Source organism: Typopeltis vanoorti, chromosome 12 (genome assembly GCF_054136105.1).
Source record: "Typopeltis vanoorti isolate ZY-2024b chromosome 12, IOZ_Tvanoo_1.0, whole genome shotgun sequence".
NCBI classification, from domain to species: domain Eukaryota; kingdom Metazoa; phylum Arthropoda; class Arachnida; order Uropygi; family Thelyphonidae; genus Typopeltis; species Typopeltis vanoorti.
The window spans coordinates 118,868,843-118,890,739 of NC_143560.1; the positions used below are offsets into that span (position 1 = coordinate 118,868,843).

The 21,897-nt window shown below is 34.9% G+C and overlaps 1 protein-coding gene across 3 annotated transcripts in view; it reads left to right on the top strand.

Moving 5' to 3' along the window:
* LOC150101175 (oxysterol-binding protein-related protein 9) overlaps positions 1 to 21,897 on the top strand; it is a 613,809-nt gene that overhangs the window by 321,786 nt on the left and 270,126 nt on the right. For all 3 annotated transcript variants that reach the window (XM_090402198.1, XM_090402199.1, XM_090402200.1), the window contains exon 13: positions 14,182 to 14,344. In XM_090402198.1, coding sequence (XP_090258324.1) covers positions 14,182 to 14,344 — 163 coding nt within the window. The remainder of the gene's footprint in view (positions 1 to 14,181; positions 14,345 to 21,897) is intronic.

Here is a 21,897-nt window from a genome sequence, read left to right on the forward strand (position 1 = left end):
TTGAGGTAAAAAAAACCCTATCAAACTTGAAATGCCTAAGTATCCAGTATAAAAGTTTTGCAGTGGCATGGCTACACTGCATAATTCAGAGGACTTGGTCATAAGATCAAATTCCAGATGATCGGAGTAGAGCTGTAATAGTTACTTCTTCTTCTTCCTCTACGCATTTATCCTGCTTCCAGTGCAGAGTCTATGTGTTACATTTTGATGCGACTTTTTGTTAGCACAACCCCCAACCGGCCTGCCGCTGGGGAGGGGGGATGTATTTTTGACTGTAGCAGTGTGTGTTCATGGAGCCGGTTTGCCTGCTTGCAGGATGAAAAACCCCAGATAAACTGGGGGGAACCCTGCTGTCCACGCCCAAGACCGGCTAACTTGGCTATGGCTGAGGAAGATTGTTAAGCTCCTCACGTCATAGACAGGAATCGAACCTAGTACACTCCTTCCCCAGGCATATGGTTGCGAGGCACATAGCCACTATTAAAAAAAAAATAAATAAAAAAAAAATAAAACTGATTGTTAGCATTACAGAGGAATTTCTCTACTAAGTATTGTAGGTAAAATTTATGCAAGCATACTTGAAAAGCAGTTGAGAAAGATTGCGGAAGATAAATTTGGAGAAGAACAAGCTGGGTTTCAACCAAATAGAGGTTGTCAAGATCAGATTTTTCACTTTATGACAAATAGTTGAGAAATCGTGGGAATATGCAAGTATCTGTACTTAAGTTTTGTGGATCTGGAAAAGCTATGTGACAAGGTGCCCAGAAAAGGCTTTTCAAAACACTACAGTTATTTTGCATAAATGGAATGTTATACAGTGCAATTATTACAGATTCCATATTTATGTTGTAAGTGAAGAGTTAGAATTGAAGGAAATTTAGGAAAATGGTTTCCTAAAAATCAGGGGTAAGACAAGAGTGCACATTATCTCCTCTCTTATTCATCATCTATATGGATCACATTATGAAAGAAAATGGCATTAGGCCTGATATTATAATTGGAGATGTCAGACTTAGCTGTTTTCTTTATGCAGATGATGTTTCTAAACACATCTAGTGCAAGTCTCCAGGATTCTCTAACTAAAATGAATACATCTGTCACAAATTTGGCATGAAAATCAGCAATCAAAAGACCAAAACTATGACATATTGAACATATCAGTTGCATTGAGTTGAGCTGTGTTAGAAATTAAGCACTTGATCAGACTAAAGACAACAAATATGAGGGTTCTGAGAAAAATTAGGGGATGTGTGTGTGTGAACAGATGGCATCAATGGCAGAATCATATTAAAAATGATATTAGAATGGAACTTGATATTATTAGCATAAGACTGTCAGCAGAACTAATCTAAGATGGTATGGCCACTTAAATAGAATAGATGAGGAAAGGTTAGCAAAGCAGGTGTTTGAAACCAAGATGGCAGGAAAGAGAGCCACAGGAAGACCAAGGTCTAGGTGGATCGATTCAGTTAGAAGTGCCTTAGAAGCAAAAAAAAAAAATGTAACTTATGACAATATTTAGTGCTCTCAAGTAACAGATTGATTTGGAGGAAAATTGTTCATACAAGATTAATAATAATGTAAACTTAATCATGTAGTTGCTGTTAGTAGCCTTGAATACCTGTGGAGGCACATATCAGGAAATTGATGATGATGACGAGAGTCAGCTATTAAACTATAGGCCTTTACCCTCACTTTAGTCCTCTCAAAAATAGTGGAGGAGGTCATGAAAGCCGACTTATTCACTGTCCAGAAATCTGCTAAATTAATTGGTCATTATACAATTTGGATTCTGTCACTCTATTTGTATTCCAGATCTCTTAGCCTTTGACACAAACCATTCAGAAAATTTGAAGAAACATATGTGGTTGCCCTTTACAATTTCAAGGCATGTGATTTAGTCTGGCATAGAGACTTTCTTACCAAGCTATTATTTTAAAGTTTATCTCCTGCCCATTGCAACTAAGTTGCCAGATTCCTCTTTGCTCATTCGTTGTGTCATGGCAGATACAGGGTGTTCGGGATAAATTTGACATATTTATAATTAATTATATTTTTCCGTAAGTTACATGTATTAACACACACTTCTCTTCATTTAAAAGTTTGGACCCTTCTTCATTCATATACAAGATGTCAGAAAGGATGGATAGCTGGAACCCACCTGAATCATGGAAGAGAATAACTTGTATCATGATGATTCGTGCCCGCCATCAAAATAAGGATATTACGACTGCTGCCCAATGCTCCCTGAATACAGTAAAAACAATCAGGCATGAACTAGAGACTTGCAATGGTGACTACGAGGATGTAGCAAGAAGAAAGATCCCTAGCAGACGATCTGATTGCGTTCGTACAGCAGAATTCCTCACAAATCTGCAGGAACAGGTGTTGAAGAACCCTGGCATTGGAATTCGGGCTTTGTTCGTGGAGTTGCTAACTGTAGTCAAGCCCTGGATAACAAGGGTAGCCAATGGTAGGCCGTATGTATGGCAGCAGGATTCGGCCCCTTGCCACACCTCTGGGAAAAGTCAAAAATGGTTGTCTGAAAATTTCTACGACTTCACCAGTCCAAATGTTTGGCCTCCAAACTCCCCAGACCTTAACCCCATGGATTATTTTGTATGGGGTGCAGTTGAAAAAGACACCAATCGCACTTCCAGTAATACAAAAGCCCAGTTAATGGATAAAATTAAAACAGTTTTTGCGGCCCTTCCCAGGGAGACTGTAGCATCAGCTTGTTCGAGGTTCCGAAGCAGAATTGAAGCTGTGATCGATGCTAATGGTGGTTATTTTGAGTAAATCTTGTTGATAGTATTGTAATTAACTCTGCCTGTAATGTTTTTTTGTCAATTCATTAAATTTAATAGATACAAAGAAGATTTTCTTTTTCCTTACGAAACTGTCAAATTTATCCCGAACACCCTGTACTTTCCTGTTATGAGATTTTTATATCATTGCTGGAGTATTCTAGAGTTTCATGCTTCTGCTCACACTCTTTCTCCTGTGCCTCTCATACAAACTTCTTCCAGTCACTTTCTCATAGATGCTCTATTTTTATTTTTTTATTTTATTTTATTATTTTTTTTTGTAAGATACTTTCACAATTCAGCCTTCAAACTTCTTATACCAACTTTCATCTCCTCTTTCATTCCGTCTACCTCATGCTGTTTGAGAAACAGCCTTCTCACACACCTCCAGCTTTTCCAGAAATTCACTGACAGATTCTTTCTTTTTTATGTATACAGGATTGATATAAAAAAACTACCTAAAACTATGCTAACACAGTTTACGGAGATTTCTTCTAATACTCTATTTTTAGCTCTCCTAGTCATTTATTCTTTACTACTGTCATACTAATTTTATGAATCTGTATGCCTTTCTCTTATAGCCTCAGTTAGACTTCCTATTGTTCCTCTTAGAAAATATGATTCATGCATATTTCACATGCCAACTTGCAATAATTGATGATCCTACAAAGTTATCATTCTATTAGGTTTCATTTCTCTTTCAATTTTAATTGTCAGTTGATTTCTCATACAACATTATCTTCCACACATAAATACGTACTTCATCTCACTTCTTAATATTATCATTTCCTATCTAATCTTATCCATTCTGCCATTCTTGACCTCTCTTTGTTATTAACTGATCCATACAAATTGAGCTTTATATTATATCATCATACTTTGCTTTTCATTCATTCTTCCTAACACTTTTGAGATCTACTACCATGACAGGAATAAATATACCAGTTATTGTAGAAAATCCACTGGGTGGAATTCTTATTAAAACTCTGATGATAATGTTCAGCCTGTAAAATCCCTACTGCTGAGTGAAGACCTGTCCTACATGCAAGAGGGCAAGGTCTACTTTTCCCATTGTGATCCAGTCCTTGGGAAAGTGTATCTACAGTGGTGTCTAAAAGCTAAGGACGAACTGTATTTTTGTCTGTATATGAAAAAATTTTCATGACTACAGCCAAATGTGGACATAAATTTATTGCCAGCATATTAATAAATTATATTACACAAAAAATGTGTCATAAATTTCATACAAATGAAATTGCAAGACATTTTGGCAAAAGTTACAAATTTCCTAAGGACAGTCAAGGAATTAATGTACAGTGCTTACAGAAAACTATGTAGAGAGAGAGACATTTCAGTATGGAATATGTCCACCTCAAACCGTGATGCTGCGATGCAGCTCTCACAACATTGTACCATGCTTAGCACACCGTTCTTTGCCTCAAGAACTCCTGAAGTGATTCAGGAGTTCTTGAGGCAAACTGTTCCACTTCACCTTCAGAGCAAGGATAAGGCCTTGTTTGCTTTCTGGAGGAGGAATTTCGATCAGCAATGTATCTCCCTATTGCATCCTAAACATGTTCTCTGGGCTTCTGATCTGGGGTGCATGCTAGCCACCCAATTAAATTAATATCCTTGGTCTCCAGAAGTATCTCCACTGCATATGTACGATGTGGTGTGGCATTGTCATTCATAAAAATGAATTCTTTGTCTACGGCACCATAGAACAATCGAAGTTGACATTGAAGAACTTCATTGTAATATTGTTCACCAGACAATAGTCCCTTTTCCCAGCATTTATAGCTTGGTTCATCCATTAAACATAATGCCTCCCCACATCATGATCCCAGTACTGCCATATCTATCCCTTTCAATAACATTCTCTCGATGGTAAGCAGTACCACTTTTACACCAGATCAAGTGTCATCTAGAAGAAAGACTAAAGCCACTCACATCTGTAAAGAGTGCATTAGTCCATTGGTGTCTTGTTCAATTTTTATGGATAGAACACCACTGAAAATGTGTGCTCTATGATGAGTTATGGATAAAGGAATGCAGACTACAAGCCTTTGGGCATATTGGCCTACTTGTTTGCAGATGTCGTGCCACAGTTTGTTGAGATATCCACACAATATCCACATCTTCTAAGGCACTTTTTACCGTATCAATCCACCTATATCTTGGTCTTCCTCTTGGGTCTTTTTTCCTGCCAACTTGGTAGAGAACACTTATTTTTCTAATCTTTCCTTGCCCATTCTGTTTAAGTGACCATACCACCTGAGATTAGCTTTGCTAACGCATTCCTGGATGCCGACAATGTCAAGTTCTTTCCTAATATCCTCATTTTTAATATGATATTGCCATTGATGCCATCTGTTCACACTCCTAATCTTTCTCAGGACTCTCATATCTGCAGTCTCTAGTCTTTGGTCAAGTGTTTTACTTCTGACCCAGCTCTCAGATTCATAAGTTAAACTGGTTTGAACACCATCTTGTATATAGCTAATTTAATGTTTTGACTAATTTCTCTCTTATTCCATATTAATTTATTCAGTTGACTTCTTACCATACCAGCTTTGTTGATTCTGTTATTAATTTCCATATTTAATTTACCATCTTCACTAAAAATTATGCTGAAGTAGTTGAAATGTTTTACTTGTTCTATGGTTCTCCATTGACAATGCAGTTGATATTTTCAGAGCCCCTGCCTATTTTCATTGTCTTTGTCATGCTGTTGCTGATTTTCATACCAAATTTATTACAGCAGTTATTCAATTTATTCAGGGAATCTTGCAGACTTGTAGTGGATTTATTTAGAAGTATACCATCGTCTGCATAAAGCAAGGAGTTGACATTCACATCTCCAATTTTGATATCAGGTTTAATACCACTTTCCTTCATAATGTGATCCATATAGGATCACAGGAGGTACAGGAAGTACCTCCTTCAATTCGAACTGCTGACTTACAACTTAACACTAAGTATTGCTTGATATAATGCCCCATTGACACCGTATAACTGTAGCATTTTGAATAGCTTCTATCTTGGCACCTTGTCGTATGCCTTTTCCTGATCTACAAAACTTAAACACAGATCTTTGTTATATTCCCATGCTTTCTCGACTATTTGTCGTAAAGTGAAGATCTGATCCTGACAGCCTCTATTTGGCCTGAATCCAGCTTGTTCTTCACCAAGCTTTTCTTCCACAATTCTTCTCAACTGTTTCTCAAGTATACTTGCATATATCTTACCAGGAACACTCAGTAGGGAAATACCCCTGTAATTCTCACATTCAGTTTTATTTCCCTTTTTATTTATGAGCACTATGAAGGCTCTACTCCAATCATCTGGAATTCGTCCCTCTGTCCAGGCCTTCCAAACTATGCAGTGCAGCCACTATAAGACGTATATCTCCATACTTGAGCATTTCTGGTTGAATATCATCTACTCCTGCTGCCTTTCCACATTTCAAGCCTTTGATGGCTTTTTCTACTTGAAGTATGGATTTGTATTCATGACTACATGCCTGTTGAGTGTTTTTTACCAAATTTACCAATAGCTTATTGTGCTATCACTGCTTGTTTCATTTAGGAATTTTTCGAAGTAAGAGGCTGGTCTGTAAAGTTCTCGGCCTCGACCATAGATGGCAACACTATCAACAAGATTTTTTTTTTAAGTCATTCTATCAAGTAGTTTGTTTTATACAGCTGTCTGAAGCAAAGCTTGTCTGTATCCCTTAAAATGGATAAAATTGAGTATCGTCGGTTATAAAATTCTTTGTAAAAGAAGATTTAACGGTAAAATAAATTCATTTGAAGTTCATAAAAGTTTATGGGCACTCTCCTCCTTTGTTTTTGACAATTAAGAAATGGGCTGCTGATATTAAATGTGACCATATCAGCCTTGAAAATGAGCCATGAGAAGGACATCCAAAAAATGTAACAACACCAGAAATCATTGATCAAGTGCACAATATGGTATTGGATGACTGTGACTCAAAGTGCATGAAATTGCTGAGACTATAGGCATTTCAAAACAGCATGTAGGATATATTTTGCACGAAGAATTGGATATGAAAAAGCTTTGCGCAACATGGGAGTTGCACTTGCTCACAGCAGATCAAAAACACACTTCCATGAAAATCTCTAAACAGTGCTTAGAGCGGTTAAACAAGAATAAAACTGATTTTGTGTGTCGATTTATTACTATGGATGAGACTTGGATTCGCCATTATACACCAGAATCCAAATAGCAGTCAAAACGGTTCACGGACAATTTATCGCAGGGAAAACTCATCGACAGGAAAATTCGTCGAGAGGAAATTCATTGCAGGAAAAATCATCGTTATTATTTGATTATTATTATTAATTAACTTAAGGAATATACAACATACACTAGAATATAAATTAAATTAAACTTTAATATATATTTCCAGTATTTCAGCAGCGTCACGTTGCCATCTTCAAAGGAACTTAAAATAAAGACACGTGTGTGCAGCCACTACACACAATGAATGAAGACGAAGCGAGGAAGCTATTGTTTTTCCTAAAAGTCCTGATGGTGCCCCTTAGCGGGCTATGTAAGTATTCTTTGCCGTTGGGCTGAAGGTCTCCTGATGTACGTCTCCCAAATTTGGGGCAATTTCATGCAACCAAATTTGTTGAAGTTTGGCATGTTTCTTAGGGCTGAGGCTGATTCCATGAAAAGTCTTTCAAATTTGAACTTGCTAAGGTGTATTATTGTGGCTTTCTTCCACCGAATTCTGTGGCGTGTATCCAGAGCATAGTCTGCAAGACCAGAGTGGCTATACTAGTGAAAACGGATGTAGTCCTTGTATTCTGAAATTCTTATATTCACTGTCCTGCCTGTTTGGCCAAAGTAGGACAGCTTACAGCTTCATGGGACCTGGTATACACCAGGTAGGTCTAGGGGAAGTAGTTGGTCTTTAGTGGAGCAGATATGAGATGCCAGTTTTTTATATGGTCTGTAACAAGAGGTCAAGTAATGATTTTTTAAGATTTTGGTAATTTTTTCCGAGGTGCCTCGGATGTAGGGAATGGTGATGGATTTTTGGAGTATTCCTTGTTGTGAAGGGGGGAAGGTTGTGGTTTACTGGTTTCAATATTTTTTGGATTTTTTTTGGGGGGGGGGGGATTGTCATTGGCTGAGAAAGTGTTGAGGAAAAATCATCACAGAAAAAATTCATTGAAAGTGTTATTTGCTAGAAAATTGAAGTCAGTTTGGTTTAACAAGTGTTATGTAGAGGCATGTGATATTTGATAGTAAATTGTATCTGAGAGGTACCACAAACTCCGATGTCAGTATAGTATTGGTTTAGTTTTTTTTTTTTTTATTTCTTTACCATTGAAAATAGCTGGAGAAATATATCGACAGGATAATCCATCAGATGCTGCAGAGATTCAGCGAATGTTACTCGAGTCCGATGATGAGAATGTGATGAAGTCGAATGCGAAAGTGAAAGTGATATTTGATAGCCTAAGGAGAGTTTGTACATTCGAAGAAATGTGGCATTTTTATATAAAAGAGTGTGGCATGCCAATGTTAAGGCTTAACAGGTTTGTTAGATAGCAGCTACACTATTGAAGTTTTTTCACTTGATTACAGTATAAATTAAAAATGCCAAGAAATTATATTCTTGATTTCATTATAAATTAAAGATGCCAAGAAATTATATCCTTTATCCAAGTATAGGCGAACAAAAATTTTCACTTGAAGTCAATTCACAACTGGGCTACTTGTATATAACGACAAATTACTTCACATCAATTGCCTAAGTATCCCATAATTTAATGCACATATTCTTGCAGACATGTATAATGTTATGCATTATGGAAAGGGCCACTACGCAGACCGGTTTTGACCTTTATTGATGTCTCATCAGTGGGAACCAGGCTAGATATTTCAACATCTATCCTATGTTGAGAAATCTATCTCTAATCTAGAGTATTTTAGTAATAAGGTGTGACATCTTTTGGCTACTTCTATATGGAAATATGACTTCTGTTCAATCTTGGTATCACATCTGTGTCTGACTCCCATTGACAAGACCTCAATAAAGGATGAAACAGGTCTTTGTAGTGGCCCTTCCCATAATGCATAGCATTATACATGTCTGCAAGAATATGTGCATTGCATTATGGGATACTAAGGTAATTGATGTGATGTAATTGACTCTGTATACAAGTAGTCCAGTAGTGAAGTGACTTCCTTTAGCAAACTTTGTTTACTTACACTTGGATAAGTGATGAATATAATGAATTAATTAATTATAATGAAAGAATGAATTAAGAATATAATTTCTTGGCATCTTTAATTTATTGCATCTGCATTGCATAATTCAGAAGGTTAGGTAAGGAGGTAAATTCCCTATGATTGTAGTAAAGCTCTCATAGCAGCCATTTATAAAAAAGGTGAATAAAACTGATACGAGTATTACAGAGAAATTTTTGATTTATGAAAGATTTATGAAGACATGCTTGAGAAAGAGTATGGAAGGGAAACAAAAAGAACAAGCAGGGTTCAGGCCAAATAGTGGTTGTCAGGATCAGATTTTTACTTTAAGACAAATAGTTGAGAACACATAGGATTATAACAAGGGTTTGTATTTAAGTTTTGTAGATTTGGAAAACAGCATATGACAAGGCACCAAGAAAAAAGCTGTCCAAAATGCTATAGTTATATGATGTAAATGGGACATTTTATTGAGCAGTACATAGTGTATATTTGAGTTCTAAGTCAGCATTTAAAATTAATGGAAGTACGGGGAGATGGTTTGATTGAAACAAGGGTATATTATTTTATTCATCTTCTTTACACATTATGAAAGTTAGTGGCATTAAACCTGATCTCAAAATTGGAGATGATAATCTCATTTCTTTACTTTATGAAAATATTATATTCCTAACTAAGTTCAGAACATAAATTAAAGATGCCAAGAAAATTATATTCTTGATTTAATCCTTTATCAAAATGTAAGCAAACAAAGTTTGCACCTGAAGTAATTTCAGGACTGGGCAACTCCTATATAGAAGCTAAACCAATCTTGGTAGCGACCCTTCCCACAGTGCATAGCATTATACATGTCCATAAGGATATGTATTTTGCATTATGGGATACTGCGGCAAGTGATGCGAAGTCATTAGCTTCTACATACGAGTTGTCCATTGAAATTACTTCAGGTGCAAACTTTGTTTGCTTACACATGAATGAAGGATTAAACCAAGAATATAATGTTTTGGCATCTTTAATTTAGCGTATAACCAAGTGGAAAAACGTCTAACATAAATCCAGCACGAGTCTTCAGGATGCTCAAATTTATTATTGCTATAATAAATTTGATATGAAAATCAGCAATAAAAAGACAGACTATAAAAATTGGCAGTAACATTGAAAACATCAATGCATCCTGAATGGAGAATGTATAGTTTAAGTAAAATATTTCAACTGTTTAGGCATAATTTTTAGTGAACATGGCAAATTTGATATGAAAATAAACAATGGAAATATCAAAAAAGTGGTATGATATGAAGTCTACTGAATAAATTTATATGAAATAATAGAGAAATTAGCTAAAACGCTAAACTAGCTATGTGCAAGAAAGTGTTCAAGTCAATCCTAACTTTCTGATCCGATAGTGGGGTTAGAAATAAAATACTTGGTCAAAGATTGGAGACCATCAATATGAGAATCTTGAGGAAGATTAGAGAGTGTAAATGGATGATGACAATGGCAGAATCATATTAAAAATGAGGGTATTAGAAAGGACCTTGACATTGTTAGTGACCAGAAGTGTTTCAACTGAGCTAACCTGAAGTGGTATGGTCACTTCAATAGAATGAATGAAGAAAAGTTATGAAACAAGTTTTTTGTCATGATGGAAGGAAAAAGACTCAGAGAAAATCAAGATCTAGGCTGATTGATACAGTAAAAAATGCCTTAGAAGACTGAAAGATAAAATTTGACAGTATTGGAGTCCTCACAAATAATAGATCAAGTTGTAGGAAATTAGTACTGATGTAAACTTATCATGTTGTATTATAACAATGTTCTGTACATTCCTTTGGATTCATATCATAAATTTGATGATGATGATGATTAAATCTGTCTGCAAGCTACTTATTAACTGTCTGAGAACATTTTGAGTTTTTCTCCACTCAGGTATCCTTGCTTCATCATGTTTCAAAATACATTTTTGTAGAGGGGGGAGGTAATAATCTTTAATCACGTTTGAAATGTAGGATGAATGATGCAGAATTTCAAATTCAAGTTTCTGAATTTTTTCATTGAATGCATCATCTCAATAAGATTGAAGATTGTTATGACAAAAGAGCACTTTTGAGCACTTGAGACTGCATATTTATCGTTTGATCACTTTGTATACTGTTTTGCTGTAAATTAAAGATACCAAGAAATAATATGCTGGTTTAATTCTTTGTCCAACTGTAAGCAAACAACGTTTGTGCTTGAAGTATTTTCAGTACTGGGACAACTCATATATGGAAGCTAATGACTTCTCTTGCCTTAGTATTCCATAATGCAAAGCACATATCCTTACGGACATGTATAATACTATGCATTATTGGAAGGGTCACTACCCACATTATGGGATACTAAGGCAAGGGATGAGAAGTCATTAGCTTCTATATATGAGTTGCCGCAGTCCTGAAAATACTTCTGGTGCAAACTTTGTTTGCTTATACTTGAACAAAGGATTAAACCAAGTATATAATTTCCAATAACTATCTCTAATCCAGAGGATTTTAATAATAAGGTGTGACACCTTCTGGCTCCTCGTATATGAAAATATGACTTCTGCATTACTTCAACCTTAGTATCACCTCTGGTTCTGGCTCCCACTGATGAGACCTCAATAAAGATTGAAACTTGTCTGGGTAGTGGCCCTTCCCATAATGCATAGCATTATAAATGTCCATAAGGAGTGTGTGCTTTGTATTATGGGCTACTAAAGCAAGTGATGTGAAGTCATTAGCTTCTATGTACGAATTGCCCTGTCCTAAAATTACTTCAGGTGCAAACTTTGTTTGCTTACACTTTGACAAAAGATTAAACCAAGTATATAATTTTTTGATATCTTTAATTTATAGTATAACGAAGTGGAAAAACTTTCAACAACTGCTTTGTTGTATTATACTAACATTCTTTAGTAAAAATGGGAGGGAGTTGCCCCTCCCCTCCTTTTCACGAGAAAAATCTGACAGCATGATTCACATATGGTGCAATTAATAAATGATGCTTGACGAGACAACACGAGTATTGACAATTGGGAGGTAAAATGAGACTCATTTATCTACTTAGTCTTGCCATAAATACTGCTACAACTTGAACAGCACATAAACCTCTAATCTATCAGTAAATCATTTACAGCTTTCAGCACATACAAACCACATGATATTGTGCATATATCAGTACTCAACATTCAGAATGTCCTGTTTACTTTCACGCATGTCCAAAGTCTGTGCGGCTACATATCAGTGGCAGCACAACATCCAGTGGATATGCTGGCACTGCTCGTTCCAAATCTACCTTCAGGCTGGCAATGCTGGGATGTTACTTGCAAGCTATTCACTCTCAAGCTTCAACCACAATTTGAAGTCCAACGGATTCAGATCGAGACTTCTAGTTTGCCAATCAGATGATGATATGTGTGGTCAGGCACATTTGCCTTCAACCACGGTTGTGTGATCCTCACCTTGTGTGCAGGGCTGAGTCTTGTTGTAAGGGTCACTGCCTACTGTGAGATAAGGTGATGTTCAGGAGTCATACCACAGGTTCCAGCAAGGTACTTGGTACAATTTGGCAGAGGTTTTGATCTCTTTCTTTCAGGAATGCAACTTGGATATCTCCTAATACCTAACCCCCACCAAACTATCATTGACGTGGGGGTGATAACCTCTGAATTCTGGGTGCTATGGCACATGCTATGCGACTATCTGATGCATATACCTGATTGTTTGGGCAGTTAAATGACTCTTCAGTGTTGAAAATCTTCTCATCTCAGAAGAGGATATCTCTGTGTTTGTTGTTCATGTACCACTGAAGAAGTGCCTTTGATATTATTACCCTCTGCCACATAAGTTATGGTGTTAAGAAGTGTCCAGTGTAATGATGATAGGCTCATCCTCAGATCATCAGTTAGTACGTGACAATATTCTCTGCAAAACATTCATTTCTTGCGACATCACTTTCTGTCTTCTCTCAGGATTATAGTGGAAGCATGCTCTCACAAGCTGTTGCATCCTAACACATCATGGTCACTCTGTTCTTTAGTGGTCAGATATGTGTTCTGTATCATTATAGTGGTTAATAATCCAATACAGAAATATCCTACTGATCTCATGCGTTTTTAGCATGTTGAAAATAATAAGTCATTGTATTCCAACCTTGTGAAGTTCTATTACAACTACACAGTTTTCATAATCTCCCAACTACATGTTAACTTGTACAGCTACACAACTCTCTCTACTGATAAACATATGAATGTTGGCTGTGCACAGCACCACTAATGAAACTGGGTTCGTGCAATTCTGTGGACAGCGCTGGGATGTGCAGAAGTTGTAACAGTGTTTATGACGAGACTGTGTATGTAGGAAATATTATGACCTTGAGGGTGCATACTCATCCTATTATTCTTGCATTTAAATTGCTTTTAAATTTTCTTTCATTTTCTGAAGTATTTCTGTTGCTGTAGGATTTTATAACAATTAATAATAATAATATTAGAAATCCTGAAAAATACCTATACTGTTCAGAAGTTTTGAATTGTTGAAAAATTACTGATAAAAATGGCTTGGTGATTAAAACAAATACTGATAGAAAGTCCTTATAAAGTTGTTCTCAGATAATTTGCTTTTTGGAAAAAAAAACTTTGCAGTGGATAAGGCATGTATAAATCATGCAGCTGAACCAGATGCATTCATTTTTTTCTTTTCTTTTTTTTTTTTTTTGTAACTCGCCTGTTGTTTTCTGTGTGGTTTAATATGGTGTATGGATTTTTATATATTGTGATGCAAGCAAAACAAAAGTTTTGCTTGCATCACAATAAAGTTGTTCTCAGTTAGAAAAATGAAAACTTCATCATTCTTTATAATGTAGATAAAGTGTAGGTTATCAATATAAAGTAATGTATTCTTGAATGGAAACTAGATTATAATATTAATTTAAAATGCGACAGAAGATATCTGAAGAAGATGCCTTCTGCTTGTTACTGATTTGGTAAGTTATTATTATTATTAATTCTGTTTAAATCTGAGTAGATAGTTGGCACAGATAAGTATTCTTAAATGTTTGTAATGTGTATAACTTTTCTCGAAATTCAATGACTGAATTATCCCTGTAGTGGGATGTGTAGAAGGCCAAGGTAGTGTTATAAGTCACCTCCTTTCTCAAGTCAAAATAGGCATGGACCTAACTAAAGTTGTTCTTCCTACTTTCATATTGGAACGTCGTTCTCTTCTAGAAATGTATGCAGATTTCTTTGCACATCCAGATATTTTTGTCAGGTAAGGTTATCATGAATATGTTTTATTACTATTGCAAAAAAATGTTTTACTGATATTCAGAATCTTTTTATTATTGTACCGCATTCATACATATTCTTGTTGATTTTTGCTGATATGAATAAAAATAAAGACATCTCTTGAAAAAAATGGATTTCAGATATCATTGCAGAAATCATTTGAAAAACTTTAAATAATACCTTTTATTTTGTTATTATTTTGACTAGTTTTATTCACTAGTAATGATTATAAGCATATATTTCATTTGCTGTTATTTTTGTATCAGATCTGAACAAAAGCTGTATGCTTTTGTTCAGGAGATCCATGTTCGTATTCTTTGCTGAATGAGAAAAATTTTACGGAACTGAATTGAGACCAAGTGACTAATCTCAGGATAGTGTTGACTCCAGGATTTTTTCCTATAAAATAGACAAATTATATGAGATGGAAAAAAAATAATTAATTCTTCACATCAGAAATCCAGTATGTGGGGAAGAAGGGAAACTTTGACTTCACTCTGGCCAGTAGGTGAAATTTTATCTATAGAAAATATGAACTGTTTACACTGCATTAAAAAAAAGTGTGGATAATAATATCAATGTGTGATATATTGCATAATTGTAGATTGTGTATTAACTCAAAAAAAGGTTGCAAAATTAATAGCACTTCATTGCCATGTGTTCAACCAATAGTACTTCAGTGATGTGTGTGTGTGCATGTGGTTAAAGAAGAAGAAACATATTGATACATTTCTTGACAATTGGAGTAGCTTTTGCAAAAGAAGAGTGCTATGAAGACTATTCTAGAGAATAGAAGTAGATAGAAAAAGAAGATAAAAAAGTGATTCAGTAGGTTTGAAGCTCATCAGAACAGTGGCCATAAAAATATGTTATAGAAAATGAGGAAGGCAGAAACAGAATGTCAGTGAGAAAGTTAGTTAAGGGAATCCATATGGGAGAGAGTGAGTGAGATCATCTCTCAGCTGGATTGTCCTTCTCTGGAAAGCATCAAGCAGCTTAAGAAGGTTTTGGGGTGCACCATCCCATACCTGAGAATGGAGTTTTTTATAGTGTGATTTGTATAATGTTATCAGCTGTAGGTGAGTAGAGTTTCTTGAGCAGAAAAAGACAAGTTTTTAGCAGGTTAATGTGTTAATTTCTAGACAAGATCACATTTAGTGTGCTAAATGTGATCTTGTCTAGAAATATGGGCATTATAAAATGTAAAGGGGGAGATGAAGAAAAACTTTCTTGTAAAAAATAGGATGACAGGTTTTGATAGGACTGATATTAATAAGGTTGTCCTTGCTTCAGTGGAGAATGGTAGACTGATCAGTATATATGGCATTGATGATTAAATATCTTGAAGCTTGAAGTGATTCAGCATTACAAGGTAAAGATGAAAAATGGAATTTATTCTTATCAGCAAAATTTTGGAAACAGGTTAGTGAGAGAAGGTAATTTATGCATTGAAGTAATTTTCCATGTTATTTTTATTTTAAGAACTTTTTTTTTTGACAAATATTCTCAATGTTTCTGCAAGTTGCTGGCAAATATGATTTAGTTTTCATATAATACTATGAGAGAAATTATCTAAATACAGTTTAAATATGCTTAGTTATCCATTTTCCATATGAAAACAGATAACTAAGTGATCCTGATAAGCTAATCTAGATCAACCTAATAAGCTAATCTAGATCAACCTAATAACTAAAAATTCTGGACGTGTGAGGTATTTATCTATCGTTAAGCATTTATTAAGGTATCTTGAGGACTTAAGCTAGATACTGGGACAAGATCTCCATCCATTTATCTAGTTTTAGCCAGACATCTGGCCTATAATTTGAAGAGCCAATCTGGCTGTCTGACCCAGTGTCCCACTCCGTACTTCTGATGGTAAGTCATTCATTATAGTAAAATTGTGGAGATAATTACTGTATTGAAGTAATAACTTTAATTTGAAATAATTGCTTGATGTTTTGACCTTCCTATGAAGGTCATCATCAGGAGTACATATTCGTATACACACACAGAGTCACAAGCTACATTTTATAGTTCCCAATTCAAAATTCCAAAGATGATACTGATCAAGATCCTGATAAACCAGGATGGGGGGGGGGGATGTAATGTTCTGATAAACACCTAGGACAAAAATTATATTAAAGCAACTGATATAACCACAAGAAAGAGCATACTAGTAGCAGAGTGAAGGTAACTTATGTTCTTATATTCTTATATCCTCATATGTTTTTTCTTGTGGTTATACTAGTTGCTTTAATATCATTTTTGTTCTAGGTGTTTATCAGAACTTTCCAGGCCCTCCCATATATATGTATGTATGTGCATGCATATATATTATTATTATTATTATTATTCATTTTTGAAATTATGGATTTTTTTATTAACTCTTTTTATTATCCCGACATTTCGATCTTCATATGAAGATCATCATCTGGAGCATACATAAATATACAAGACAAGCTGCGTAACATTTCAAACCGTAAGCTAGAGAAACAATGATTTGATCACATGCTACTCACTGACATGACCTCTAGTGAAAAAAAAAAAAAAAAATTATATCAAGCTAGATTTAATTTATGATTACATGACAGTGATGTCCTATTTCTATTATTACAATTGATATTTTTGATTTAAAAAAAAATTATTTATACATTACAACATGAATAAACATTCTTTCTTATAGATTTTTTCTTTAACAGTGATGTCCCATTTTTTAGTATTAAAGTTGTTATTTTAGATTTAAGATCTTGGATTTTCTACAGTTCAGTTTATAGTTATTCTTAGAGAAGAAGGATTCGTGGGACGAATATATGCCTTCCATATGTATGGGATTTTTAGACCATCATTATTGTTTAGATTGGGGTGGTTGATAATGATCTCACAAGCTTCCTTAAATTTGCGTTCATACCATGTTTTGGTGTGATGTAGACAACTAGTGCTTTTCCAGTCAATTCTGTGTAAGGTGTTCAAGGGCATGATCAGAAAGGTCAGCTTCACCATAATTATTATATTTGATGTGTCGTTTATGTTCTTTTGTCATCTATCTTCTAAGAACATAAATGACACATCAAATATAATAATTATGGTGAAGCTGGCCTTTCTGATCATGCCCTTGAACACCTTACATAGAACTGACTGGAAAAGCACTAGTTGTCTACATCACACCAAAACATGTTATGAACAGAAATTTAAGACATTTGTGAGATCATTATCAACCACCCCAATCTAAACAATAATGACGCACTAAAAATCTCATACATATGGAAGGCATATATTCGTCCCACGAATCCTTCTTCTCTAAGAATAACTATAAACTGAACTGTAGAAAATCCAAGATCCTAAATCTAAAATAACAACTTTAATACTAAAAAATGGGACATCACTGTTAAAGAAAAAATCTATAAGAATGTTTATTCATGTTGTAATGTATAAATAATTTTTTTTTAAATCAAAAATAACAATTGTAATAATAGAAATAGGACATTACTGTTACTGGAAGGAAAACCATCTGTAAGCAAGAATGTTTATTCATGTAATCATAAATTAAATCTAGCTTGATGTAATTTTTTTTTTTTTTCCACTAGAGGTCATGCCAGTGATCAAATCATTGTTTTTCTAGCATACGATTTGAAATGTAATGCAGCTTGTCTTGTATATTTATGTATGCTCCAGATGATGATCTTGATATGAAGATCGAAACGTCGGGATAATAAAAAGAGTTATTTTAACATGGTTGTAGAATCCATAATTTCAAAAATGAATGCTGATCACCATGTAACACTAAAAGAAAGTATTATTATTATTATTAGTAGTAGTAGTAGTAATATGTGTCATCTCCAAGGCGTCCAAAAACTCATCGAGGGAGGGCACCTACTCTTCAACTCTACGGACATGTATAATGCTATAAAACCTCCAACATCTATCTCTAATCCAGAGTATTTTAATAATAAGGTGTGACACCTTTTGGCTACTCATATATGAAAATATGACTTCTGCATTAGTTCAACCTTGGTATCACTTCTGGGTCTGGCTCCAGCTGATGAGACTTCAATAAAGGTCGCAACTGGTCTAGATAGTGACCCTTCCAATAATGCATAGCATTATAAATGTCCATAAGGAGTATGTGTTTTGTATTATGGGCTACTAAGGCAAGTGATGTGAAGTCATTAGCTTCTATATACGAGTTTCCCTGTCCTAAAATTACTTCAGGTGCAAACTTTGTTTGCTTACACTTGGATAAAGGATTAAACAAAGAATATAATTTCTTGACATCTTTAATTTATAAATTTGATTATAATTGAAGAATCTGTCATGGTATTTGTTGCCTCCACCAGTATACAGCATTTTAGCATTGCGAACATGCAATGCTAAAATGCTAAGCTAGTTCATCCTTAGGAAATTCTGTTATGGATTTCACAATTGTTCATTTCAGTATAACAAAACCTTGCTCAAAATATTCTAATGGTATTCGGAAATAACTAAAAGTACAGTCAACACCTTTATAACTCAGTACTTCTACGATACGGTTTAGTTCTAACACGGGTAGATAAATTAATGGCTAATAGCCATTATTAAACACAGCACTGCAACATTTGGATAAACAAAACCCAAAGGAATTTATATTTTTCACAGATTCCTTAGCAGTTCTTCAAGCTATTAAGAACTGCTACACCAGCCATCAAGAAATACTTTGAGACATAACAAAAAACATAAGGATTCCGAAATAATTTTCCAATGGATTCCATCCCATGTGGGATTAAAGGGAAATGAAACTGCAGAGGAAGTAGCAAAAATGGCTGCAACATTAAGTGATACCACAGATTTCGATCTTTTTAAAACCACTCAAAAAGGAAACAAAAAGAACGATTCTCCAGGACATGACTCACTACTCGTATTCAGCAGAAAAATCAGGAGCTACCATCAACTCCAAGTTTAATCGCTGGGCCACTGTCATGATCTCTCGCCTCAAGACTGGCCACGCAAGACCAATCAAGTTTAGCAATGGCATAAAAGTCTTCCCTCATCTGCAAAATTTGTAACATCAAGGAAGCATCACCAATGCATTTGCTAAATTGTATGAATATTTCCAAATGTGAACTTTATAACAACCCAGAAAAGGTGCTGTGTAAAATACATTAATTTGATCTCTATGATCTGGTAATAATACCATGGGTTAATAAAAATAAAAAAACGGGTAGATAAGTGCAGAAAATCCTACTATAATGTTGGATGTAATTTTTCAACATTTCTTTTTTCTTTTTTTCTTTTCTTTTTTTTTTTGTGAATCTTTGTTGTTGATTCATTAACTGTTATGTGGAATAAATAAATAAATGAAAATAAAATTATTGGGAAAAATCCCAAAATTTTTGCAGGAAATGCCAATAGGCTCCATGCTATTGAACTTGTGCTTGTTTGACACCCTTGAACTTATAACTTATGCAGTTCAGTACTTTTATGGTTTTTCTAAGGTTATTTTGGTTTTAATTTGATTGTTAATAATGTTTTTGGCCTGTATGGTGCAGTCTAAGTGGCGTTTTCATCCTTTGTGCAAGGCCACCCAGAGAACAGGTTGGATTCTGGTTCCCAAGTTAGTTGATCTGTGGCACAGAATAGCATGTTTTTCTCTTCGAAACTCAGATGCCTGGGGAAGGCGTGTCCTAGGTTCGATTCCCGTCAGTGACCTGAGGAGCTGAAGGATCTTCCTCAGCCATAGCCAAGTTAGCCAGTCTTGGGTATGGACAGTAGGGTTTTTCCCTAGTTTATCCTGGGGTTTTTCATCCTGCAAAGCAGGCAAACCGGCTTTGAGAACTCAACACTACAGGACATAGGATACACCGGGGCATAGGGCTGACCATCTTATCTTGTGAACACTTTGAGGTCTGATGATTAATAAACCCTTGACACTGCAAGGTAAAATAGGGTAAAAGGAAGATGAGAACTCAGGTTTTCATCTCTGAAACTGAAAACTATAGTGTAGAATCTACACTATTTCAGACAATAACAATTGTGTTAGGATAGGGATCAATAGATGGCAGCACTTAGCATTTGTTTGTTCATTGGATGCTGCTTATAATTTATGATAATCTTGGGCCAGCTAACTCTGATTGTCTACCAGTGGATATTGAACTGTCCCCTCAGTCTCCAAAAGATAGAGGACACTGCTTAAAAGGGAATAAAAAGCTTTATCTGATTTTTTTGATTTTTTATATAGGTTTTTAAATTGAATGAAAGTTTATAAAAAAAGATATCTATCAAGCTCAACGAATTTATTTAATTAAGTAATTAAACTTATATTGAGAACAACCTAGATGAAGAATAACATCATATTGATCCATCACAAAAGTGCCTTCCAGGAAAAATTTTAACTTATGAAATAGTTGAATTTTCTAACAGCTCTCTGTTCTGTCCTAGATATTATTTGTTAGCATTTCTTGTTGCCAATATATCTACACAATGGCATATGAATTGCACTGGTTTAATGTATTTGTTTGTGTTCTTGCACCTATGTTTACTTTTATCACTGTCAACATGTGCCCTTGTTAGAGGTAAATAATGCAAATAACTCTAGTGGAAGATAACAGAAAACCTGTTCATCAAACATTTAAAACAGTGCAGTAGACATATTTGTCACATAAATTAAAAAAAAAAAAGAATACTAGTGGAATAGAAAAGAGGTAAAGATTATTATTATACATATGTACATATACACTACAGTGAACACTATTATAATAAAATGGTGTACTATATAATGAGCTATGGAAAAGTCCCAGTCTAAGTCCTACAGAACCCGTGGTATATTAAGAATTGTTATTACCGAGAGTAGAAGCTGAACTCCTTCACTATAGCAAACTGAATTTCCCAGCATATGACTTCACAATCAGGAGACAAGGAGATGGCAGGAAATAGAACAGAGGAAAATTCTGGAAGATATAACAAAGGAAAAATCATGAAAATGTAAAAAAAGAAAATGGCAGGAAATAAAAGAAAAGTGTGCAAAATAGAACAATGGAAGTGGCAAAATTCTGTGTTCAGGACAGAACCCAAACAATTGGCAGGAATCATACATATAGCACACAAAATGATAACATGGAAAAGTTCAAATGCAGACAATGATAGATGACATAAGAAAGAATCAGAAGTGCATGAAATTATAAAAATCTGGAATTAAAGTTTAAATTTCAAAAGGTTACGTTAGTCTAAATTAATGTCACTTACATGAAATCTTCAATCACAAATTGATCTGCTACCTAAATTTAATAACACTTTACTTTTACTTTGAATTTAAGAAATACTGTTTATAGGACAAGATTTTACAGTTTTATTCAATTTAGTTCTAAGATCTTGAACAGTATCCTTTTATTCCAGTTGTACATCATTAGGTCTCTATCCAATCAGAAGGCTGACATTAATGCCAGTTGTGTTTATCACATCCCCCCCCCCTCCTCTCAGACTAAGTAATGCTGACTAATGTGGGATGACTAAGGCAGACCCTATTTCTCTCCTCTTTATAATTTGAAATGACCAAGTTGATTGACT